This window comes from Dermacentor albipictus, chromosome 5, assembly GCF_038994185.2.
Source record: "Dermacentor albipictus isolate Rhodes 1998 colony chromosome 5, USDA_Dalb.pri_finalv2, whole genome shotgun sequence".
Taxonomy (NCBI): Eukaryota; Metazoa; Arthropoda; class Arachnida; order Ixodida; family Ixodidae; genus Dermacentor; species Dermacentor albipictus.
Genome location: NC_091825.1, coordinates 154,254,284 through 154,281,801, shown reverse-complemented (window position 1 = coordinate 154,281,801; position 27,518 = coordinate 154,254,284). Strand labels below are relative to the sequence as shown.

Sequence of the window (27,518 nt, the reverse complement as noted above, 5' to 3'; positions counted from 1 at the left end):
GTTAACCGACATATTTTCGCAAGTTTTTCTGGTGCTGAAAAGACCACTTTTGTGTTCACACAGCTAGCCATATTCTTAAGCCTATGTGCCATTCTATGCAGATAGGGCACTACCGCTACCTTCCCTCTGCATTCCGTCCATTGATTTACAAATCATCGTAAAGCACCAGTGGGTTTCGTAGAAGCTGTTGTTTACGAGCTTCCGTTGTCCTGTGGGAAAAAATACATAGGACAGACAGGAAGGTGTCTTAATGACCGCTTACGAGAACATAATCTAAACGTAAGAAATACGCAATACAGTCATCTGTCAACTCACTGTCAGGAACGCGGCTGTGCACTGGCGTATGGGTCCTGCCGTGTTCTTGCGAAGCACAAAGATGTCCGAGAGGTTATTGAGGCTCAGGCTATCTGTCAGAATAGTGATACGGGTGTTAGCGCCCCTTTGGTCGACTTGTTAGATAAGGAGACGGCTTTTTTGAATGGTTAAAAACTTGGATGATGCGGCACCACTGTGCATGGGTTAAATAGGTGGTCGTTTCCTGAAAATAAAGTTGTTAAAGTTAGCGCATTGTGGTGTCATCTCCCTTTTGTCCTTGTTCGCTAGCGCTAAATATGCTTTCAATGTCAGCTTACCAAAACGCCCAACAAATGGCAATGCCGAAATGATAAATTAGGACTGCATTCAACAACAAGAACTAGAAGTTGGGTCTACTCTTTTGCATGACATGTGCCATCTGCAATGCCGTGCACCTGCAGGCACTGCTAAGTCAACAGAATGGTGCATCAGCGACAACTTTCGTTATAGACACCGACTGCATGGTTGACATTGCAGATAAGGAAAGTCCTGAGAAGTTATGAACTGCTTCCGAAAGTACTACACTGTTGTAGATAAAGTGTAGCCATACAATGCAACAGAACATTCCTTATGACTTAGAGTAAAACAGTCTGTCATTCTGGTACTGCACTCAGGGTGTGAACCCAAACATGAAGGCGGAATTGTCGGCAGTTGTTGACTCGTATGACCAGTAGTTTCTTGCTGGCACGGGAGCTTTCAGAATATCAAGCATGTGCTGCTGAAGTAAGCGCTTAGCCCTCAAGCTTTCCACAGGATGCATGCCTGAGAATGACCTGTCCTTTCATGTGCTGTGTTTGGACTAATGGCTTTATCTGCATCTAGTGTCAACATTGAAAGGGTGTTCTAGACATTTCATTTTGTAAATACAAAATAATGTGCGGTAATGATCGATTTGAACATTGGCAAATATGTAGTACAGTATTCATATATGAAAAAAGCTTGTAACAACAATAAACCTTGCTGCTATTGTAAATTTTGACTGTAAATGAAGATGTTTCTCATGCTGCTTTCTTTCTCTTCTTTATATTTTTAAATCAAGGATGCTATGGGTGTATGTGAAATGCTGAAAGGTGAACAACGCTAAAAAGGCTGGAAATTTCTGTATTTTATTACGCTGTAAAAAAAAGCTCCGATCAACTCCTATTTTTATGGAAAAAATGAACTTGTAGAAAACACTAATCTTGTCCCAAAACAAAAACTCTGACAATGCAGAACTACAGCTATCTCTGATATTTTGTTATTAGCTAATGCTGACACACTGACACTAGCGAAAATAAATAAAAAGATTGCGATCTGGGGCGCTATGCTGGAAGGCTCGAGTTCGGACCACTTGCGAGTTCTAGCAAGATTGTAAAATGGCAGTCAGCGAATAAGATAGTGTGGAGCATGTGAAAGCAGCAGTTCATGAAAAAAAGTTACAGGAATGCACTTGTGGTGCCACAAATGCATTATGAAGGCAGATCGGCCGTGGTTGCTCAGTGGCTGTGGTGTTGGGCTGCTTAGCACGAGGTCGCGGGATCGAATCCTGACCACGGCGGCCACATTCCGATGGGTGCGAAATGCGAAAACACCCATGTACTTAGATTTAGGTGCGGGTTAAAGAACCCCAGGTGGTTTAAATTTCCGGAGTCCCCCACTATGGTGTGCCTCATAATCAGAAAGTGGTTTTGGCACGTAAAACCCCATAATTTAATTTTAAATTAAAGCAGTATCTGGGGCTCATTCTGAGTTCCCTATTGAAATACTGTCATCGGACAACCACTGTACCGAATTGAACAAAATTAGCTGCATTTCAGAGATAAAGTTATGTGTTATCTAAATCGGGAAGCGCACTTTCAATTTATGACTTTACATTTTCTAAAAAAATTGCCAAAAGTCAGGTAAGTTAAAGAACATACATGCACTAAGTTTGTAAACCAAAAAAAGACAGTGTAATTCTGTTAACTGCATCTGTTAGAGAATTTGAAGTGGACAAATTCAATAAATTAAATTAAATATATTAAATATATTATAGTGTATATAAAACTGTTACAATGTTTACAAGCATTTTGCGAAAGTCATAGTACAAAATAGTGGTTCAGTTCAGAGAGGTGTACTATCATACATTACGTTTGTACACTTTAATTAAACATATTATTAGGTGTAGCTTAAAGATTTGCAATACCATTTTTGAATGCTGAGTTACAGATTTCTGAACTTGACACTAGACATTTTCTTGTATTTTGAAAATTTGAAAAATTATTAGTATACAAATACTGGCAGCATAAATGAGAAATATAGTTGCTATACTTACTAGATACGAACTTTTCTTTGAAATGAAGAACCTCATTGAAATTGGTGCTGTGGTTGCCAAAAAATAAATAAAAATGGGAGCTCCCAAGCTAAAGCTTTGCCAAACCGGCCATACCTTTAGCAGAGGGATGGCACATTAAAAAGTTCGACTGAGTCAGCGCAGCCAGCAATGCGGCATGTATACGTGAATGCTTTACTATCTGCAGACTGCACAAAGCACCTAATGCCTGGACTTTCATGGGTGGATCTGCTCTTTCGAGTGAATTCTATCATTCCACCTTGAGAAAGGAAATTTGCACTCCTGAAGGTAAGAAGTAAGCATGCAGGGCACCGCACACTGCATTGTGCAGGTGTGCATACCAAGTCATTGCGACCATTGCATTCCATAATGGCACAAACATCATTTTCATTAAATGCAAGTTATTGTAAAAACATTCATATTATATTTCAAGCAATTTAAAATATGTTCAAAAAACTTTCACAGAGGTTGTAATAGAAATTACACAAAATATTTCTTGTTAATGCTTCTCGAGTGGCATATGCAATCAGCGGAATGATAAAAAAATGAAAGAAGGCGCCCCATGCTTTTACCATGCGAGCCTGTCTTCACCAACTTCCCATGATGTGATGTCGAATTGATGTTGATTTGATGTCGAATTTATGAGACATGTCGAACTCGACATGTCCCGGGGTTATTTTTCATGCCTTCATACATTCATCACAGAGTATTGCCAGAGCTCACGAAGATCACAACCTTCTCTGAACTCGGGCACTCTTGCATAGCGCACCTGGCTTATGTAAAGGAAACATGGTTGTTTTTAAGCCTCTCACAATCCAGGAAAGGGCCTCACAGCAGGTGAAAGACTAAATTACAAACATGCCATGAATTTTCACTAATCTGCAATCATGTAACCGATATTTACAAGGAACCAGCATGGTGGTTTTCTGCTGAGTGACATTTTCGCTACCAAAATGCATACTTTGAGTTGCAAGCAACGAATATTATGAGGGTCAGTCAAATGAAAACTGCAAATGTGTAACAAAAATGCGAAAGATGACACCAGTAGCACGTACATTGGCAAACGTGTTCCTAACAGTGCACCGAATGTTCACTAAGTGGCAGCATCGCACAGGTACAGAAATCCTGACACAAGAACATTGTCAAAATGGCCGCCCTACTACCAACATTAAAAGCACAAGAATACTCACTGAAATAAGACATGGGCAACGAAAAGTTATATTTACTGCATTAAATCTAATAATTTGTTATAGTATTGATGTTTGTTATATTGAGGTTTGACTAATTAAAATATTTGTAACTTGTGTTTCTCTTTTCAATGCTTTGCTTTCCTCTTTTAAAGCATCATTTTGTACATGAAGAACAGGAGGTGCCCCTGACAGTTCTCACCACGGACCTCTATCAGAAGTTTTATGCTCGATGCAGTTATGGTAATCTTATCATATATGAAATAAGCTTTTTTAAAGTAGAAGAAAAAAAAAATCACCGCCCAAGCACTGCGTACAGATGGTTAACCAGTGAAGCTGAAACATGTGGCCCCCGTGTTTATCACTAGGTTAATCCCGACGGTTCATTAAACGACGGCTTGGTAGGCTGCCGGATCCACTGCATGCAGTTGCTGCTTGTACTCGGCTGCACGAGCCTCTTCTTGTGCCTGGGCTGCAGCATCGGCACGGCGTAGATGAGTTCATTCCCGGTTCTGCTCGCTGCGTTGCTGATCGAAAGCTGCCTGCTCCTCAGGAGTATGTATGATGCGTGGCCTACCCATTTCGGAGCCGGAGAGAAACTGCTGCGTGTGCGCTCGGCTGCGACGGAGAGCAACGACATCGCTACTGGCGCAGCCAATCGTGCGCCTCTCTTTCTCTCTCTTATTTTTTTTTTTTTCACACATGCGTGCGGTTGCGCCGGAGGAGTTTTTGGCTTACAGGTGACAGGCTAGCCAGTGACAGGCTAGCCAGGTGACAGGCTAGCCATATACAGCGTCGCTGTAAAAGCTTCAGAAGCTGCTCAATGCAAATGAATCGTGCAACAGTGCCAATATTGTTTTGTTTTCCTTTTTTTTTAAGATGGCTCACTTGTTCACTGCTGCCTATGAAATGATTTCTCATGACTAATGGCACCTTCTACTAGTAACAGAATGTAAACAATTGGATCTGCTTTACAAGCATTCTTGTGAGGGCTTGCACTAGCCTTGGTACCATCTAGGCCTGACTGAGCCCTTGTGAGAATTCATTAGAGCTTTTCCAAGTGCTTCCATTTGTCCACTGGCACCAATCAGACCAGCTTGAGAGCCTCGTTCAGCTCCACCAACCACTACTGCTCCTGAAGACCTACCCAGAAGCTTTGCATCCAGCTTGTTCTCGGCGGAGTGTGCGAGCAGCTCTTTCAAAAAGCAGACCAGGTAGAGAAACGTATGCCTGTGCACTTCTGGCACCATCTGGGAAACAACCTGCATAGATAGTGGGGGGGGGGGGGGGGCTTTAACACATGCTATGGCGAAACAAAGTAGTAAGGATGAAAAGTACAGGCAATACACTGACAGCCACTGGTTTGTTTGCTTCCTTCATAGGAGGATTTGGCTGCAAGATGTATTAAAGATGAATGAAGTGGTAAACTTGAAATCCTTTTCAAAATGTGGCTGAACAATGTGGCTCTTTTTGTTTCATCTTTTAACTCTCTGTATTTGTGATTATGGCACTTAACAGTTATTATTTTTGTTTGTCATAGCACATGTGTCCAAAAAATGGCTCGTTGCACAGTGAGCCAATGCTGAGTATCATCTTGCACAGTGCACAGTACTTTCCAAGCTCCTTTGCAGCCTTCTCATAACCTTACAGCACATAAAAGCGTTGAAATGACAGTACATGACTTTAGAGATTGCAGCAGCATGTGCTGTCACATGTTAAAAATGTAAAGCAGGATAAATTGTTCTTCATTCGCCTGCTAACACAGCAGAGCAGTATGAATTGAGCCCAACAAATACTATTCAGAAAAATGAAATGTGAACCAGCGGCATTCTCTGCATAATTTCCAAACCCTCAATATATTTACCGGAATTGTATTGGAATGGTATGTGGCCACCATTGCTTATATGCTAAAATTGCTCAGCGACTCATATAACAACAAACAATTTGTACTTCCTGTGTGTAGAAAATATTAACTTAAAGGAAAAAACAACTACTCAGAACATCAATCGAGATAACCTCACTGATGGAATGATTCGCTATAGGAGTGGCTAAAATAAGCTATGTTTTTCTCATTAAACGTGGATTTATATTTTTAATTCATCACTAAGAATGGCAAAAAATTACCTTTGGCGCCCCACGCAGCAAAAACATGAAGCTGCATAAAAGGTCCACCATGTAACCTTCTACTAGTGTACATTGTTCCTTATATTTTTATATTTTTATTAGTATTGAAATGCAGTATACTTTCTATTATTATAAGTTTTTCCTGACTTACAATGCGCAGATAAGCTTTCGTTTGTAATGAGCAGAAAAGTGGTGCAGCCTTTCCTTGCAATTTTGATGAGTTGGCTTGGCTCGTCAATCGGCAAACAACAACAATGGGGGCCAGCCAGCCATGACATAGGCATGTAGTTGGGGAGAAAAATGCGGTACAAATATAAGAAACGTCTGTACAATAATGCGAACGCATTGCATCAGCTTTTTATTCCGAAAGTGGTTAAAAAGGTCAAAATGCAGTTACACTCACTCCTGTGAAAGCAAAATGATGGGCAGCTTTCACAATTTCCGAGGGCAGGCTATCGACATCGCTCTCACTTCTCAGCATTGCTGGTGGAGGGACTCTTACTTTTTTAGAGAATGCTCAGATCGAAACATTCTGCTAACTAAATATCCACCCGCTTTTGGAAGTAACCGCTGCAGTTGTAAACACTACCGAGGATGAGCTTTGCATTGCGTAAAAAAAAAAAAAAAACTAGGTCCTTAAAAATCGGTTGTCAGTCCCTTTAAGAACAGTCATGATTGTATTGCACTTAGTACTGACGAACATAAGGGACAAGGCGCGGATGTTGTTCCCTTGTTCATCAGTGTAACACTGAGCACAATACAATGATGAACATCCACTAACTAGCCCCGTTCATTGCAGTACTCAGAGAAATATTCACTGGCTGGAAAGTTCAATCTCAAATGAATAACCAGCTAATAATCATCACAACAATTTTAAGGACTGTGTGCAGGTTCCATGGTTGGTAAAATTAAATTGCAGTGTTAAACCTCCCAAACCAGCTCACAGGCTACGTGAAACGTTGTAGTGTAGGGTTCCAGATTAATTTCAACCACTTCGGGTACATTAATTAAGAGGAAGCTTTAGTTTAGGGTTAACTCCGATGCCACCAATTCAAGTACAGTAAAATCTTGTTAATTCAACCCTCGTTAATTAGGAAAATTGGATAATTCGGACTCATCTTCTGGTCCCTGCAGGCGTATGCATTATTCAATGCAATGAAGCTCTCGCTAATTCGGATGTATTTGGCCACACATCAGTTAGTTCAGACAACTTTCGAAGCTCGGCAAGTGAGGAGCACTGTAAATTTGCGACACAAGAAAGCAAAAATGCTAGCATCCAACCCATAGAATTAGAGGGAAATTTCGCGCTGCGATCATTCAACTATCATGGGAACGACAGGAAGTACAGGCTACGAATTGGTATTCTGGTGATTGGCAAACTAGTCTACAGGTATTTTTTGGGCAATTTTGGTTTCACTCCAAGCGCAGTTGCTACAACTCGCATTTGGGAAGTGCAGCGCAAATCTCTTTGGCTTTGCTCTGTTGCTCAAAGTGGTGATTGCACGCTGGACTAGCACCTGGATGACAAAGCCTTAACGAGAAAGTGACAGCATTGTAAACATTGAGAGAACGTGTTTTGATTGCTTTGACCTTGGTTTGATTAGTGTTGTACGTTTCAAACTTCAGAAGAGCAAAAAGAATGTACTACTGATACAAGCACACTACTACGTACATGCTCTAAGCTTAGAGCCTTTAAAGCATGTAGAAAACATGGCGTGTCTACTAATAAGCCTAAGTGCGGCTTTAGTTAAAATATGTCTCAATTCTGCATCTACTGATGCTTTCTTTTGGGATGACTGATCGGCCGGCGTTTACCGGTACCCCGGTTATATGCCCAACGCATTACATGGCTTGCCCAGCTCGATTATTCTCTCTAAATGTCAAGGAGAATTAGCTTCCCCATTTGCTCTCTAATCCACACTGCTCTCTTCCCGTCTCCTACCGTTGCAAGCAACATTTTTGATTTGGTCGCTCTTAGTGCGGTCAGTATGAGTAGGTAACTTAATGCTTTGCTACAACTGTTTGGCTTCTTGTACATGCTTATATTTGTAGTGCAAGCCTTGAAGCTGTAAAGCTTAGCTGCACACATGCGCTGGGATTTTAATGACCTGCCAGTAACTTTTTTCTGCTAGTGATATGGAAAAACAGCCAACTGCTTGCATAACGAATTTTGTTTACTACGTAGACAGTCGCACTTCTAGTGGCTTGACAATCAGATTGACGGTTTCATTACTCATTGCTCATTTATGTGCTCATATAAATCTGTGTTTCAGGACATTTGAGAACACAACTTAACTGTGTTAGGAAAAGTTGCTGCTTCCTGGCTGTAGTCTACTGTCGTAACACAGGTAAGTGCAAAGCCACACCATAACAGCTGCTGGTGCACGCTTCAGAAGAACTGGTCCATCAACATAAAATATAATTAAGCGTACTTGTAGGAGGCCACAAGTGTCCCAGCTAGCACTGCAGCAGATGAGCTTAAAAGTACTTGAAGACAGTCGCAATTGTGACAGCCAATGCAGCCTTTCGAAAGAGCAAGAGAGTTCACAAGTGCCTATCATCTGCAACAAAAGTCTTGCATGTGCAGCGAGCAGGCGTCGTAGCAAACAACACTTGTAGCATTTTTCTCAACGTCGCAACATTTTCTCACAATACAAAGCTTTTGTTTCCATAAGTATATGATGAGTATATTTATATAAGGACCTGCACAGTTGTTATTGCTGCTGTAAAAATAAATAAATTATTATTCACTGGCGCTAAATCAGGAACAGAATTGAAGAACAATGCATACCCTGGTGTGCCCTGGTGGTAAACTGCATAGAGTTTCCTACAGTATACTAGAGGGAACTCTGGCACTGCAGCCGTCATCCTACCATGGGAATGGTGGGAAGTACATGGATTTGTCTGATCTTCATGCTTGTGGATTCTGACGTTCTTGTGTCTTTGTATATTACGCTATATAAATCTGGTTGTAAATTTCAGGGCAATCTCTACTCTTCGCAGTGCAGAAGACACCACAAACATGTGGAATCGCTACTAATTGCCACAATTGAGCTTGTTGAGGTGACCAAATCGAAACGCGCTAAGAGTATCAAGGCACTGGCATGCCTGCAATAAATTCATAAAGGCATTTTACATTGCTTGTACATACATGCGTACGTGGCTTGATGGTTTCAATATCAGGCGTCTGTGCTAGAGGCCCCCTGTTTGAATCCTGCCGTTGGACAATTTTGATAATGTTTATTTATTTAATACACAGTACACTGTTGAAAATGAAGCATTTACAAAGTCACAAATCTATCTGAAGCCAGAAGGGGACGAAGTCTAAGCAAATCAATGCACTTCCCATAATTCCCATGCTGGTACAATTGCTTCCATTGCAGCTCCCGTAGACACTAGCGCCAGAGCTCCCTCTAGTAATTATTGTATGAAACTCTATGGTAAACCGTGCCTCAATTTCAAAGTCATACAAACTTTATGCAATGTATTGTGCATTATATAAAATAGTGCAGGAATAAAACTAGATTTTATGCAAAAACATTTTGATACAGCTTCGTTTACTGCGCCACAAGCAAAAACCGCTAGACTAAATATTGAAGTCAATCTGAAGCATGCACTTCCCATCATTCCCATGTAGGTTGAGGCAATGCTCAGGAAAGCACCCGTAGATACTGGTGCCACATTTCCCTCTAGGATATTTATTTAGAAACTCTATGGTCCAACCAAAACGAAGCGGCGGAGTCTGCATCGCTGTAGTCATCAGCAGAAGTTGTACGTAAATGAGTGCTGGAACGCTTCGTGCCTATTTGTGCCTTTAAAACCTTGCATAATACCACATTGGGTGCGTGCTTTCATAATTGTGTAGTCACCATCCACAATCATATCTATAGGCTCCGTACAGTGGAGAGAGAAAGAGAGAGAGGGATATAAGGAAGGCAGGGATGTTAACCAGTCAAGAGCCTGGTTGGCTACCCTACACTTGCGGCTACTCTGGCGCTATCTGCCCAGCCATGCGACAGTACTGGGAAGGTGGCTCTGCGGCTCGGCCGGCTTGACACATATTACTTCACACGTAATGCACTTCGTGTTGGCCACGGTTGGGGCCGTTTTGCTTTGTTAATTAGCCCTCCCCTTTTTTTCTGGGTATGTCTTGCGACAGTGCAATGGCATGCACTTCATGAACAAGCACCAAAATTATGGAGTAGCGAAAAAGAACAAGTGTAACCGGCGATACTGCTGCGTAAGACTCACAGCCACGTAGGCCAGCCTGGGATAAATTGGTACATGTTTCCTGGCAGGCCTTACGAACTAAAACGGCAAAAGAAATGGATTGCAGCTGTGAGGGGAGTTAAGTAAGTCAGCTTCTGTCATCATAAGTGAAAAATATGCGAGTTGGAGTGCCGTGTCTTGTCTTTTCCTGTGCCTTAGTGTCCCAGTAGCTTGTTCTCTGAATTTAGCCATGATTCTGTCATCATATTTGTGAGACGGGTTTGTTTTGTAAATCGTGCTACACATGTGCGTTTTGCAGCTTGTGCGATGCCAGCAGTCATGGCCAGGTCAGCCGCACAACATTTAAAAGATATTTGACTCAACTGTGCAGATTTGAAGACTGCTTAGTGTAGCCTTAGCATTTGGTGTGATCAGGATAACACTGCCCTGTATGATCAGCAAATATTTTGTGCTGAGGATGCTGGCGAGCGCTTATTTATAGATGATACTTGTTTCAGCTGCTGGTGTCAGAGGCGCGGTATAACATGGTGTGATTTTTCTTGCGACTTTACATTTGCAAAATTGCCCTGCAAAAGCAAAGTGCATAATGAACCTCGATCATTGTGCATGATGAAAAACAAACAGCCGTGTCATATAAATTCTGATCTCGTGGTTAATAAATCTCATTTTTCAGCGACAGATGGCTCCGAATGGGGCCCAAACAAATAAATCAGGATATGCTCTAATCGTTTCATCAATAGAGAAAAAAGCACAATCAAAAGTCGTCCTGACAACAAACCCAACGCTTTTTCTGGACGTTTACAAAGTAGGGCAAGCTGTCAAGAATAATTTGACGAATAAAAAGACCTGATAAATAAGGGCTCGTTTGTCTCACTAGCTGCACAAAGCGACTTGTAGTTGCGCCGATTACGTCGACAAGAACGTCCTGGTTCTGTGTTCAGTAGTGAGCCATGACAGACCGCTTGCAACTGCTTCAAAACCGCAAAAGCTTTCATTTGGAATCCTGCCAGATGATGAAGCACAGAGAACATTAGAGTACCGTGGTGTCACACAGTCACTTTCAATCAAGATCGCGCCTGACTGGATTAAATTTCTCTATTTCTATCAAGCATAGTCACTGCTACATGGTCCAACAATTCGCAACGTGTTAGTTTAGCTCACTCGGCATGACGGTGTTGACAACAGCCTACAATCGCGATTGCGAAGCCCGAACTCAATGCACGGATCACAATTGACTGAACACACATCGAGCAAATGTGACCATGCAGCTGTCCTGGTCTAGAACGAGCTGTATGGTGATCTAAAGTGACAATGTGACGTGGGCATCAAATGATAGGCCGCAGTTTATAACACGCCGGAGCATAGTGAGGCATGCATCGCCAACAGCGAGACATCAATTAAAGATTGGTCAACATATTAGAAACGCAATGTTTTTAGGGTGCCAGTTTAGTGACTTCAATCTTAGTGTCACAGTAGGCTTTACTGACGTGCAGGATGACTTCGTACAGTTGTTCTCCCCTGTTGCAAACAGCACTTCACATGAATGTCCAACGGCCGGCCACTTCTTTAGTGGAGAGAACATGTGAAGTAGCGTACAGCTTGCCTCCAGTGGTCAATGCAGCAGCATGAAAGTACTCTCCTATTCCTTTATTATACCTAAACCCAGAAAAAGTACTTGTGACATCACCGAGGACCATGCTTGCACTTCCATGTACACAAAAAACGGCTAATCACGAATATACGTGCGGGTTTCGGCGACACGTGCATGAAGTTTAAATTTCGCAGTCTTCCCACCTTCCCAGTGCCGCGGCGCTGAGCAGCACGACACTGCTGCTGCTCAGTGGCGTCGCTTGTTCACTGGATGGAGCCTATAGTGGTGGCGGTTTTTTTCTGCAGCGGTTGCGGAAAACACTAGTGTTGTTTTGACTCGGTGTGCACGTCGGCCGAGTACCTAAACTCTGTTCCATGCATAACAGTCAACTCTGGAAGCTACGCAAGAAGTTCGGTCAAGAAAAGTTATCACTCTGCGCATTCCGTCAATGCTTCACTGGGCCATGCGTCGCTGCATGCCAACAGCGTTCGCTTGCGCGAGCATGTACGTGAAACTCCACGCGAAAGGTTGCAAATAAAAAACCTGAAAAGAACAACAAGAATAAAAATAATCTAAAACAATGCATAAGGAGCCATATACCACAGTGTGTTTGTTTTTAAGGATTAAAATTTGTTTCATTCAATATTGAGCCTATATAAACAACAGTTGTGCACAAGTGCAGTCAAATAACATGAAGATAGGTTAAAACTGTGTGAAAAATGAGGACAGCGAAAGAAGCACACAACACACCACGAACGCAGTTTTACCCTACCTTCAAGTATGAACCAACCCGCCCTCAAGAACGTCCTACTAAAGGTCAAATAATGTCGAACTATATCCAAGTGCGAGAAAAGCTACTGTAAGAAGTCTCTCTAGCCTCCACAGCGTCGACTGCTATGTATGGAACGGAGTATAAAAAATAAGCCGATCCCACGCACTGTGGGAATCTATGTAAGCGAAGCTTTGTCTGCTGTTTGCGTTCATTGATGTTATTTGTTGGCAATGTTGAGGGCATACAACAGTCATGATGTGATGTGAAATGTTACTTTGCCTGCACCACTTGTGTTTGTTGTTCTTGCTCCGCTCGACGCTTTTGCGAGCCTCTGTCTCCTCGACAATAAGTGCGCGCTTTGGCGCCATTCTGGGTTGTAGCGTTGCAACTCACAGAACTGCCTCCCTCTCTCTCTATTCCCTCTTTGGCATTCTCCCCACCTCCTCTCTCCACTGCCGTTGCTGCTGCGAGTGAGCACGGAGACAAGCGCGGCAGCTCCTGCACTGCATTTGTGGGGGTTCATGCCTAATGATGGCGTCCTGAGGGCATTGTGCACATGCGATGCCGCGTAAATGTTGACACGAGTTTCTCGGGTCATCTTCTCTTTGCGCAACACTCCTGTCGTGTATTATCGCGATAGCGTTAAGGGTCCCGTGTCGCAGAAAATCCGCAGAAATCATTCTGAACCGCAACCAGGCAGGCCCTGCACATGGCTCCTACCTTGTCTTACATTTTTTACAAAGATATGCCTCAGAATTTCGAGAATGACAGCTCATAAACAAATCTCATGAAACAGAACACCAGCAGCGCATGCATTTACGTTTTCATGACGTGGCTATGTCTCAACCACGTCCCGATGCGGCCGGCATTAGCAATGTGCAGGACAGCAGCAGCAGGAAAGTAAAAGACAGAGGCAAAGAAAGCTTCACTTTAAACATATGCAGATCCCACGCACTGGGGGAATCAATGTAAGCGAAGCTTTGTCTGCTGTTAGCGTTCATTGATGTTATTTGGTGGTGATATATTGACGGTATACGACAGTCGTGATGGGATGTGAAATGTTACCTTACCTGCTCTACTTGTGTTTGTTGTTCTAGCTCCGCTCAATGCTTTATCCGAGCCTTTGTCTTGTTGGCACTAAGTGAACGCTTCGGCACCATTCTGGGCTGTAGCGTTGTCGCTCGCAAAACTGCCTCCTCTCTCTCTCTATTCCCTCGCTAACACTCTCCCCACCTCCTCCCTCTACTATCGTTGCTGTTGTAGGCGAGCACGGAGACAAGCGCAGCAGCCCCTGCACAGCATTTGTGAGGGGTCACACCTAGTTAGGTGTCCAAAGGGCATTGTGCAGATGCAGCGTGGCGTAAATCTTGACACAAGCCTCTCTGGTCATCTTTCCTTTGTGCCACACTCCTGTCATGTACTAACATGATAGCGTTAAAGGCCCCGTTTCACAGAAAATTTAGTGTCAATGCCATGGGTGTTGCTTGGTAAATAATCATTCTGAACCACCACCGTGCAGGCCCTCCACGTGGCGCATACCTTGTCTTACATTCTTTACAAAGTTATTCCTTGAAATTTTGAGAATGACCACTCAAAAACAAATGTGATTAAAAAAAACACACCAGCAGCGCATGCCTTTTATGTTTTTGTGACATGGCCATGTCTCGACCATGTTCCAACGCGGCTGGCATTAGTGGTGTGCGTCTCAACTACGTCCTGAAGTGGCCGGCGTTAACGGCGTGCCAGACAGCAGCAGCAGCAGTGGGAAAGCTGAAGGAAGATGCATATAAAGCTTTGCTTTAAGAAACTGCGTAGTCGCCATCCATGATTGCATCGGGACTTGGTAGCAACCATGGTTCCGTTCGCACTTGTTGCAACGAACAGTAGTTTTGCTCTGACTTGGTGTGTGCATCAGCCACATGCCTTGAGCACCGCAAAGTCACTGTTCATAATCGCGTTTACAGCGGCCGCAAGTTTCCACCGCAGCAGTTGCGGCCAACAGTTTTTCGTTTTGGCTCGGTGCAAAGCTGTCGAGGATGAAGAGTACCGGCTATATCACGATGGATGGACGATTTGTTGACAATCAGCTCGCTAGCGAAAAAAAAAAAAAAAATCGGGATGTTCTTGCAGTAGTGCAAAGCATGTCGCAAGTGAAAGTGCACGCCGGGGCCATGCTGCAAAGGATTTCACAAGGCCTCGATCGCCGCTGCGTGAGCCAATAAGTCACGAGATAATGAGAATTGCAGCTTCCGCACTGTTTTTGCACTAAATACAAACAGGATTTGCCTATTCATTTACCTTATAAGAGCATGTTGACGTAGTAAGTATTAGCTAACCGTTTTCTGGGCACCCTTGATAATTCGACATTCGGTTAATTCAGTAATTTTTTTTGAAAAAGGTCCCGTGAAATCTGAAGTGACGAGGTTTTACTGTAAAATGCAGAAATACTTTTATATACGCTGCCACCAGTCTGCACGTCCTGTTTCTTCTTTATAATCTGTAATAATAATTTTTTTTAAAATCTGGCCGAGCTCATATCACATTGAACATAGATGTTGTGAGGCAACTGCTGGTCCAATTTGAATGAAATTTATTGAATTGGAGAAAGAAAATTAAATTCTAGTGATTGTAGGAACCAGAATATTGATTTAGGTGCTGAAAGTTATTGCAAAAACAGCTGAAGACTGGTAAGTTAAAAAAAAAATAGAAGTATGAAGTTTACAAGTTGGTAACTGCACCAAAAACAGATTTTACAATTCTGTAAACTGCACCTATTACTGCATCTAAAGTGGATAAATTCGACATATGAATGTAAAGATTACATGAATTTGTTAGTACAATGTTTACGAAGGTTTTGCAAAAGTCCTACTCACATATTAGTTATAGCTTTCACAACAGTGTATAATATGCCAAATTTGTCCACTTTAGATGTATTATTAGGTGTTGTCTACAGAACTGTGACATCGTTTTTCATTGCCGAGTTATAGTGTTCTCATCTTGATAGCCTTGTTTCTTTTTTTTTTTTCAACTTTAAAAAAATTTTATTAAAGAATTCATGAGCTAAATGAAAACTCTGCTTCTTACTGTCACTAGATTTTAACTTTTTCTTTAAAATGGAGCAAGCTTGATCAAAATCATTGCAGTGGTTGCCAAGAAATATGATTTCTTCACTACTACATATTTATATAGGCCACGAGCTAAAGCTTCCTCTTAATGTGCACCTAGGCCACAGTGCACAAGCATTTTTGCATTTTGTATTCATTGGAAAACAGCTTTCATCGCCAGGAATCGAACCCATGATCTCGTTTCCAGCAGCATAATGCTATATCCAGTGATCCACTGCAGCACATAATGTTTGGTAGCGATTAGCAATAAATATTTGTGCACCCTTATTGCAGGCTATTTTACACACTGAGCTTGTGCCCAAGCTCAAGAACAAGAACTGTTGAATGTGACCTACTTGTTTTGAAAGAATGAAATTGTTTGAGCAGTCAAGGCAACGCTGGTAGCAGGCATATGGAACCACGGGCTCCGGCAGGGAGTCCAGAAACAGCAGAAGTGCCTCTGCCATGGAATGTACGCTGCCGGCTGGGATGTGCACGATGCTAAGGAATGTTTATCCACACCAAAACTGGAGCATATAAAGACACACAGTGCATGGAGAACTGCCATCAACAGCTGCACATTATGTGGAAATTTATGGATATAACGTGAGACGTAATGTTGATACCTGATAAAGAAAACAAATTTATTCATGTATAATATGATCAACCAAGCAGCTGATACATCAATGCTTATTTTCACTGCATTCTGTGCTTGTTGACTGATGGTTCTGCTCTCCTCTGATATAATTTTGTCTGATAACTCCATCAACAAGTAACTATTCATTGCACCACTTAGCTTCGATTGTTGGCAAGACTGACCATGGTATATAGTCATTGGAAAATGGCACCCATTTTCTGCTATGCAAGGTACCTAAATATGGCAATAATGACAGCCATTCTTCTGGCAAAAAATATTTACACAGAAAGGATAGTGATGTTCATCATACAGAAATTATTTTGTACCCAGATGTGAAAAGCAAATTTGGCATGAGAAAATCTGCAAAGGGAGCCATGATATCAAAGCTAACTTTTTTAAATAAAGATTTACTGAGGCACATTAAGAGGCAAGTCCTTTCAAAACATTTCTCCGAATGTCACCTACATACATACTTGTGCATATTTGTAGAACCTATCAAATAAATACAGTGCAATGCAGACTCCAGCACACGAACTTTGATAAGCCATGTGGCTGCATAATAATGATTACTGTATTATGGATGCTCTGCTAAGTCCCATAATAGCGATAAGATTAAGCACAAAAGTGAATGAATTGGGGAAACTTGGTTGCTTCATCGAATGATGTGCCACAAAAAAGCAATGGCTCATAAACACTGCTTCACAGGAACTCTAAATAGTAATGTCGAGCCTAGCTACAGTGACGTATTAGAGCTTAAAGATGCCTAAATTTCTATATCTGCTGAATTTTTCTACAAAATAATTCACAGGTGCAACCTCTGCACACCACTTTGTCAGCACTATTTGTAGAAATATGCTGCCATTTAGGGGCACCGAAAGCAAATAGCAGTGGCTATTTGCTTTAGTACAACCAATAAAATGGTGGCACCATCTGTCATTGTTAGGATAAAGCATAGCACATACCTTGTTTCTCTGTTAGAGAGAGTGGTGTGCCACTAACACCATAGTGGCAAGTTCTACAATTATTCTTGTCTGGTATAACCACAGAGCACATACAATTTTGATTTATTCTAGATGAAATAGGAGCGTAAACGAGATGCAGTATTAAACTACATGCACTACACGATGCCACCTCTGCATAAAATGCTAACAAGCCAGTTGCTTATCTAGAAAAGTAATGTGTATGAAGTTGTTGCTATTATTTACACAGCTAGCAGTCAGTAGATTGACTCCAATGTTCACCCACAGTGTTCCTTTAATAATTTCTTCTCCTTTTCTTGCCAAACTCACTTTTGGGAAAACCCTATTAGTTATTATACACATAAGGATACGTAGGTGGCCATCAAGACGTGCGTCAAGGGCATCTCTTATTAGGTGCAGTTCCCAGCTGAGACCAGATTGCTGGAAAAGGTCATCCTAGGAGAGAATACAAAATGAACATGCATAAACAGCAGCTGTTTACACAACATCAGCAACTGGTCCTGGACTGCAACACCAACTTCTGAAAATAATTACTAAGATGTCTCTCCTTCTTTCTTTCTGAACTACTATGCAAAAGTATAACGCACACTACATTGTGACCATTACTGCCACAGTACCTAATCCTTGACCTCCTCGACTCTTTCCTTACTGCTAGAAATGTGCTCATTTTGTTGCTTTTATGTTTTAACATTTCACAACATATTAGTCCCAGCACATACCATGATACATTAAATTGTGTCCCAGTCACTGGCATTTTGTATGTAAGTAAAGCAGAAATAATTGCTCAGAACATTCTTCATAATTATTACGTGAAACTTCAAAGAAACACCTAAACAAGCATGAATGAAAAGAATAATTTGTTACTTTTAGTACAAGTTCTGGCAGTAAAAAAAAATCGTAAATATACAAAATATGTGCCCTGCTCCTAGTTCCCAGCTTCTGTGAGTTAGACCACACACAAAAAGAAAATTATTATGCAGATTTCGTGGGGCAAATATTGTGCTGAACCCATGCTATGTGGGGGAAAGCCATGGCTTCACCAACGTGAGAGCGGGTAAGGGCCTGTGGTGCAAGGAGCATTTGTTTTTACTGGTTCCAGCAAGCACCTGATTCCTTTTTTTAGTGTGTTACTTGCTCTCAAAGCAATGGTTGTCATGTTGCGGAGCATGCATAAGCATCCTAGCTCATATCTGATTATTGAGTTTGATCAACTTGTATGTGCAAGCAAGCTGGTGTAGTCATGCAACTTGAATTGGTGCTGGTGCCTTTATGTGCTTTGTACAATACATGTACAGTAATGTACAGTGTTGCTCAGTATTGTACAGTAATGAATGAGGACATTTGCACAGGCAATGTTCAAAAGTAACAGATTAGACGGCCAGTCAAACTTCTGCTGAAGTTTGGTCTAAAATTGACTGTGTTCTCTTGTGAGAGTGAAAACTCCACACGACGGGAAGGATTGCTCGTAATTAGAGGTGTGCAAATAGTCGAATACTGCCAAATCGAATTCAATGGTGAACGTTCGAATAATTGATGTCGCAAATCGAATACCTGCTATTCGATTTTTTGAACATTGGATATATTTGATGTAGCAGCCTACACAATGCCACATGTCACGTGTGCCGCAGTGCTTCTCGTGCTCAATGCAAGTGTTCAACTTCCTTTTCGGTGCAAAAGGAGCGCTGCAGAAGGGCCACTCCTGCTGATGCAGCAGTGGACTTCATCACTGCAAGTGCTTCATCACCTTCGTTGGTATGAGGCTCGTCCGGGTCAACAGGATCGATTGTAAGGATAATGCAATGCAAACACGGAGGGAAAAGCAACATTTTGGGTATTTAGTTAAGTGTGACAGCATCTGCAAGGATCTGGTTGATTATACCATCGACAGGCACACAGATTGTGTTGGATACAGGGTGATGAAATTCATTCTGCTTCAACAGTCATCAATCTAATTTGTAGTCATGGTCTCAGGACCAATCACTGATGAGCTACCCGTATGAACATATAGCGGCAAGCATTCCGCAACAACCTGCACCCTTTACCACATTGGCCAAAGGCGAATTTTCATCATGGCGACACTGCCTAGGCCATTAGGCCTAATCGGCGCTCCTTCGTCGGGCGTTGGCGACTAAAGTTACGGTTTGGCGCTGAATTGATACAGATATATTCACAGCAGCCGTGCGACACTTAGAAAGGCAACAAAACGTCTTGCAAACAAAAGCAAGTGCACAGGATGGCAGCAAAAGTTATTCACGGCCACTATGTTTGAGCTCGTTTCCAACGCTGTTCGTAGACGCACATCAGTCTCTTTATGTAGCTTCAAGCAACTCGTCACAACTTCTTAAGACTAGCTCCAGAATTACACGGTTGGCGTGAAAGTGTCATGACCTAGTTGCATGCATTTGCATGGATGGCGGATCAACGAGAGGGGAGCGAGCATCACACGAACTTGCCGTGACCCTCCAGATTTCAGAATCAGCGGTGAGCGAGTCATGTGATGCGTGGTCCTTTGGTCTGTTGTGTAGACTGGTCTTACGATAACACACTAACGCAATAGCCCTTCTGTATTTCGGAGAAAATACTGGAAAGCAAAACTTTCTACGCAATAAATAAAACATTGCCACGAAACACAGGTTTACTATTAAATTAGGAACGTCATTAGTATTCAATACAACAGAACATCAATAATTCGTTAGCTTCAGAGGGGAAAACGGTAATTGATTCGATTAAAAAAACATTCTATTGACAAAAATAATATTTTCCAAGGCTTTGTATACTAGAACTGAGCTGTTATCAGTGCTGGCATACTAATTTGGAGTACCCTTTCATAAGACTAGACCTTACTGTATATCTTGATTTATACATACATAAACTACTGATAGCGTGCTGCCTTCTTGTTATACAATGCTAGGGGTCTCCCAAGCATGTGCAGCAACATATTTTTGTGCCCGAAATTTGTAAGCATTAAATGTTGTGCAAAATTTTGTGATATTTGATATTCAGATTTTTTTCTTGATACGATTCAATATTCGATTCAAAATATACTACTCAGTATTCGCACAGCCCTACTCCTAATATGTTGTACATAGGCTGTCGAAATGCTGATGGATAAAAGCAACAAACAGTGGGAAAAAATCAAACTGAACTTGATATTAGACCAACACAATCATCAGTACAACATATACTCCTGAAAATGTGCCGTTCCTTCAGACAGTGGTAAAACAGCACAGACGTCATACAAAAAAATGAGACAACCCAACAGAACCTTCTGTATCTTCACTGCTGCTTTCATTTAAAAATTATGTTGCCAAGTTGACCAAAGTGCAAATTTTCAGTTAATTGATTGAGGATGTGCTAGGAGCACTGGAGGTTAGTTTCAACGTGATTGATGGAGGTAGTGTTAGGAGCACTGGACATTATTTTCAACGATACTTCCTGTTCATTTTATTTTTCCATACTTCCAAATGTGATAAAAATTGCCAAATCTGGCCAACACTTAAAGTGCAGTCATCGTTTCATATGATGCATGGCTTGTGGAAAAATTACAATGGCAATGTTGTTGAAAAACTGTCCATGAAATTCATCAATATTTTTGTGCCCAGTAAGGAAAGAGTTGAAGCCTAATTCAGTGCCTCTAATTATTGCATGATAACTATTATGCAGCAGTTCACAGGCAAAATAAGTTGCTGATCGCATTATTCTTAGGATAATTGGTGTTTATTCATGTTAACAGCGCATTATTTAGAGTAGTTAACAGCCATTACTTTTCTAGGCATCTTCCTGTCTCTGTCCTATTCATTTGCACTGCTAAAAAAAAAGATATTGGAATGCAGTCTTTCATATATGAAACAGTTTGACTTTATTTGTAACACATTTTAAGGTTAGTGCCAGCTGTGTCTTGTCACTTTAGGATGAACAGAATGAGAAGTCTGGTACTAGCTGATTACGAAGGAACCGAAAGAGAAATTTCAAGAATTACTTCAAGAATTTGTATGATATCAAATATCCGAATCTCAGTTTCTTATCTACAGTTTGAACGTGAGACAGTGAAAAAAAAAAAGTATGTTCTTTGGAGGTTCACGACATCTGCGCCTGATGCCTAACACAAGACACAAACCAATCAGAATTTGTTACTAAGAGTGTAGTGCTCTATTGAAACCATGGTCATTACCAGTGTCCACTACCATAGCTACAGTTCAATAGCATAGCTGAGCAGTTATCTACACGCTTTTATTTCATGTTTACGCAAAAAGGAAAATCTGCCCTTCACCTAACGATACCAGAAAGAAGCAAAGGAAGCCAACCAAGTTCGTTCCTAAAAAAGCAAATTTTATAGATGAGAAAAATCTGCTCCTTCTCTATAATCAGACCCAGGACCACTGCCAGCCTAGGTTAGTCATTATATGCCAAGTTAGCAAGGAGGGTAGGAGCAAGTAGCATGAGGCTGAAGTAATTAACAACCTTAAGAGTTTGAAAGATGAAAGAATGTATTAACTCAGATATTTGTGCAGAGGTCTGCAAGGTGGATGGGTGTCCCTCCACACTGCAGGTTTGCATAGACAGTGCTATATTGAAGGAATACTGGCACTAATTTTTGAGCCTTGTATTTTTTGGGAATGATGACAATGCTATGGCCAATGTATATATAATATATAGCACAATTGACGGTGGTCTGCTCCAGTCAGCATCCGGGTTCCACAGAGTGAGACAGTAAAACATTTAAACGAAAAAAAAAATGTTGTTCAGGAGTTCACTTGACACGTCCCGCCTCTTCGAGGAGTGAAGTGCAACTGGTGGTGGTCTGCTCTGGACTACCATCAGTTGCATTTCACTCCTCAAAGAGACGGAACATGTTTCGAGTGAACTCCTGAACAACACTTTTTTTTTGCGGTGAAATAGTTTTACTGTCTCACTCTGTGGAACCCGGATGCTGACTTCAATGTCACCGTACCCGAACAACATGTGAGCGAAAGTGGTGGCCAATTTAACACTGTGTGGTCCGAAGTGATGGAGACATATCATCAAGGGTTCGTCAAGGTTTCACCACTACTTTCAGCTACTCTGCATGCTTGCTTGTTCAGTGTGTGTCATGTGTGCCAATTTTCTGAGCTTCACAGAATTAAAGTTAATATTTTGTGACTTCGTGCTAGTGTTTATCCCACTAAGATTGATGCCTTGTCATAAGTTGGATGATGACAAAAAGTAATTGCATTATTGCATTAGCTACCACATGTTTGTGGGTTCTACACTCAATTTGTGATCAGTGGTTGCAGATGCAACATGCTTACTGTAATGAAGAAGAAGGGCACAAGAACAAGGCCAGCCAGATCGTCTCTTCCATGCCTGCTGTGCAACCAGTGGGCCAGCCGGATCGCCAGTGCTTGGCACGAGTGTGAGCCGTTCGGGCAACCAGCTGTTCCTGCTCTGCATCACCCGCCTCCTCGGTTACGAAGAGACGTTACCCTCAGAACTGTTCAGTGCACCCATTACAATTGGTGGAAGGTGCGGGGTGCTCAAGAACATCTACACCCTGGAACTCCGGTCTCGGACTCTGCCTCCCGTCATGCCTGACTCTCCCCAGCAGATGTCGCCGCCACCCCCCGTTGCCTGCTCTGGCGCTGTCCCGCAATGCCATCCAGCGGTTTTCAGCGGTACGGATGAACAGGACGTCAATGACTGGTTGGCTACGTACGAACGGGTGAGCTTGCACAATCGATGGGATGATACCGCCAAGTTAAATGCCGTCATATTCTACCTTGCGGGAGTGGCTCACCTGTGGTTTAAAAATCACGAAGCCGACTTTCAGTCCTTGTCGTTCAAAACCAGTTTCGCTGCAGTTTTCGGTCACCCTGCCGTCCACAAGTTGTGCGCCGAGCAGCGGTTATGAGAGCGAGCGCAACAACCCGGTGAGACATTCACCTGTTATATTGAAGAGGTTCTCGACCTATGCAAACGTGTGGATGCGTCTATGCCCGAAAATGACAAATTGAAGCACATCTTGAGGGGCATCGCCGATGACATTTTCCAAATGTTGATCGCCAAGAGCCCGTGCACAGTAGCAGAGCTCTTAAACTTATGCCAAAGCTACAACGAGTTGAGGAGGCAGGGCAAGTTGACTAGGCGCCCCTCAGTGGCTGACGAGGCCCTCTCTTCCATGACGGCCTTCTCCGATCGCTCCTCCTTGCTCACACAAATCCAAGCTTTCGTGCGGGAGGAAGTTGCACGTCAGCTTTCTCTGCTACCCTTCGCTGAGCTACAGGAGCCGCTGCCGCAACAGCCTCCTACACAGCTCGCTCCTACGCTCCAGCGGGTTATTGAAGACCAAGTTGCTGAGGCTCTACCAATGCAGCATCAGCAGTACCTTGCCGCCGCGCCATTTACTTACGCATCCGTCGCCGCGCAGCCCCCTCGTCAACCACTCGTTGCGCTACATCCTCGGCCGCCACCCCCCGTTCATAGTCCCGTTCATCGACCTGCTCCTGCATTTACTAATCCTTGGCACACGCAAGACAACAGGCCGATATGTTATGCCTGCGGTATTCCCGGCCATGTTGCACGACTCTGCCGCCGCCGCATGCTGCACTCTGATGAGTTTGTGCAGTCGCCTCCCTACGCCAACATCCGGCCTTTCCACGACACTTATTTTAGTCGGCAGTCGAACAGGCCACCAGCCGAGCGCCCGGTCCTTACACGTCGTTCACCTTCACCGCGTCGCCGCTCGTTGTCCCCCATGCATTGGCGCCCTTCACCCACACAAGAGGAAAACTAAGCACCGCAGTTCAGGAGGCAAGAACTGTGTCGCCATCGATCTGTACAAGTCCTCCATTGTCGCCTTCGAACGTTGTCGATCTTACTGTTGACGACGTCCCTACCGTTTTGCGCTAATTGATACTGGAGCAGCCATGTCTGTCCTAAACGAACGCCTATCTTGCGCTTTACGAAAAGTTACGACGCCACTTTCTGGGTTTTCTCTTCGCACAGCAAGTGCCCAGCCAGTTCAGCCTTCAGCAGCATGCACAGCTAGAGTTGTTATTCAGGGCGTTCTCTATATTGTGGAGTTTGTGGTTCTGCAGTCCTGTTCTCACGACGTGACACTCGGGTGGGACTTTCTTTCACAAAATAACGCCGTCATCAATTATGCACGTGCTGAAGTCGAATTATCGCCTCTGTGTGACCTGCCCCTCATCGGCGCCACTTCTCTTCCCGCTAAGCTAGTTCTTCGAGAAGACATCGCCATACCGCCGTACTCATCTGCCATTGTTTCCGTCTTCTGTGGCGCTGTCTCTGAAGGCGCTGTCCTCTTCACTCCTTCAGAACTCTTCATGACCCGCAAGGACGTTCCCCTGCCTTTCGCCGAGCGTGACATTTCAGCCGGTTTCAGCGCCATAGTTGTCTGCAATCCGCTTCCTACAGCCCTGATGGCTCTTCGCGGCGAAGCACTTGGCCATGCTCAGCCTCTTGATGACATGTTTATAACCGACATGCCGGATGCTTCGTATGCAGAGCTCACTGACTTCTGTGCACTTTCCACTTCTGCTCCGCCATCAGCTGACTTATTCACACCTTTCATTGCCGATGATCTTACTTCCGAGCAGCGCTGCCAGCTTCTTCACCTGCTTGCCCAGTTCCGCTCTTCTTTTGATGTAGCTCAGCCTACTCTGGGTCGCTCGTCAACCGTCAGCCACCACATCGACACTGGCTCCAACGCGCCATTGCGACAGCGCCCGTACTGCGTGTCTGCCAAGGAGCATCAGGTGATCAGCGAGCACGTGGATGACATGCTTCAGCGCAGCATCATTCGACCTTCCAATAGCCCGTGGGCATCACCGGTGGTTCTCGTCACAAAAAAAGATGGTTCCATTCGGTTCTGCATCGATTATCGCCGTCTCAATAAGATAATGCGAAAAAACGTATACCCTCTACCGCGCATTGACGACGCTCCGGACAGCTTGCAAGGCGCTAAATTCTTCTCTTCATTGGATTTACGCTCGGGCTACTGGCAGGTCCCGATGTCAGCAGTTGATCGCCCTAAAACTGCATTCATTACGCCAGATGGTTTATACGAATTTAATGTGATGCCATTTGGCCTATGCAATGCCCCTGCTAGCTTTGAACGAATGATGGACAATATCTTGCATGGCCTAAAACGGAGCACGTGTTTGTGCTATCTCGACGACATCGTTGTGTTCGCCCCTGATTTCAGCACGCATCTTCTTCGCCTTAGGCAAATGTTGACGTCCTTGACCAACGCAGGCCTGCAACTGAACCTGAAAAAGTGCCAGTTCGCCGCGCGCAAGCTCATGATTCTAGGTCACGTCGTATCACAACATGGCATTTGCCCCGACCCATCAAAACTTCACGCCGTGGCAGAATTTCCGAAACCAAAGGCACTCAAAGAACTCCGCGCCTATATCAGCCTTTGTTCTTACTTCAGGCGCTTTGTTCGCAATTTTGCCTCGATAATATCCCCTCTGACACAACTTTTCAGTGGCGCCAACGACCTATCCTCCTGGTCTTCTGCATGCGACACCGTGTTCGCGACCTTACGCCGTCTCCTGACGTCTCCGCCTATACTGCGACACTTCGACCCCACCGCCCCAACTGAAGTGCATACCGATGCCAGTGGTATTGGCCTTGGCGCTGTCCCTGGCCAGCGCAAGTCTGGCTACTCCGAGTACGTCGTTGCTTACGTCAGTCGTGCGCTGACCAAAGCGGAATGCAATTACAGCGTCACAGAAAAAGAATGCCTGGCCATTGTTTGGGCACTCGGGAAGTTTCGCCCCTATTTATACGGCAGGCCTTTCAATGTGGTTACTGACCATCACGCCCTTTGTTGGTTATCCTCTTTAAAAGACCCGTCTGGACGCCTTGCCCGCTGCGCTCTGCGCATTCAAGAACACGACATACACGTCATATACCGCTCAGGTCGCAAGCACACTGACGCTGACGCTCTGTCCCGCTCTCCGCTGCCAGCCGACACGGCCTCCCTCTCCACCATTAAGGCGGTATCCTCGGTCGACATCGACACCTTCGCATCAGAACAGCGCAAGGATCCTTGGGTGGCCTCTCTTTTGGATCTCCTTTCTGGCTCGCCTGCATCTCCCATCTCCTGCTCTCTGCGTCGCCAGGCTGTCCATTTTGCTGTCCAGGATAACCTCTTGTATCGACGCAACTACCAGCCCGATGGTCGCAAGTGGCTCCTGGTTATCCCTTTGCGTTCCGACATGTGCGCGCCTTTCCATACTGACCCACAATGTGCACACGCAGGCATTTTGAAGACGTATGAGAGCCTGCGGCAACATTACTACTGGCAAGGAATGTTTACTTTTGTCCAAAAGTTTGTCCGCTCGTGCCCGCAATGCCAACGTGGCAAATCTCCGCTTCATCCGGCCCACGGTTTATTACAGCCGCTTCCGTGCCCTGCTCGTGCCTTCGACCGTGTGGGAATTGACCTGTACGGGCCACTACTACTAACACCCGCTGGAAAATGATGGATTATTGTCGCAGTTGATCACGTTACACGCTATGCCGAAACCGCTGCTCTACCTGCAGCGACCGCCAGTGACGTTGCATCTTTTCTGCTCTATCGTTTCATTCTTCGTCATGGCCCACCTCGGGAGCTGCTGAGTGATAGAGGCCGTGTGTTTCTGTCGCAGGTGGTTGAAGCTCTGCTTGCTCAATGCCGCATAGTTCACCAGACCACCACGGCGTACCATCCTCAAACTAACGGACTTAGAGAGCGTTTCAATCGCACCCTTGGTGATATGCTCGCCGTGTACGTTTCATCTGAGCATACAAAATGGGACATAATACTCCCATTTGTCAGGTACACATATAATATGGCTACACAAAGTACCACGGGATTTTCTCCATACTTTCTTCTCTACGGTCGCGATCCTTCCCATACCATTGATATGGTTTTGCCTTATACACCAGACGCATCAGAATGTGCCCCCGTTTCAGCTGTCGCCCGATACGTCGAGGAATGCCGTCAATTAGCCCGAAAGTTCACCTCCTCTGACCAACAACGACAAAAAGCCAATCGTGATGGCGACGCTATGAATTCGAACTTCGCTCCCGGCACCCTTGTCTTGTTGTCCGTGCCTTCTACCACGCCTGGACTTTCGACCAAACTTCTCTCGCAGTATGATGGACCATACCGCATCGTCGAACGCACCTCTCCGGTCAACTATGTCATAGAGCCCCTTACATTAACATCCGACAACCG

The 27,518-nt window shown here is 43.8% G+C and overlaps 1 protein-coding gene across 1 annotated transcript in view; it reads right to left on the bottom strand.

The window, feature by feature from the left end:
* Positions 1-27,518, bottom strand: part of Ocrl (Oculocerebrorenal syndrome of Lowe) — a 75,539-nt gene that overhangs the window by 2,085 nt on the left and 45,936 nt on the right. Inside the window, 3 exon segments of the mRNA XM_070539210.1 lie at positions 5,000-5,114; positions 16,030-16,157; positions 17,641-17,725. Of these exon segments, the coding sequence (XP_070395311.1) occupies positions 5,000-5,114; positions 16,030-16,157; positions 17,641-17,725 (328 nt within the window).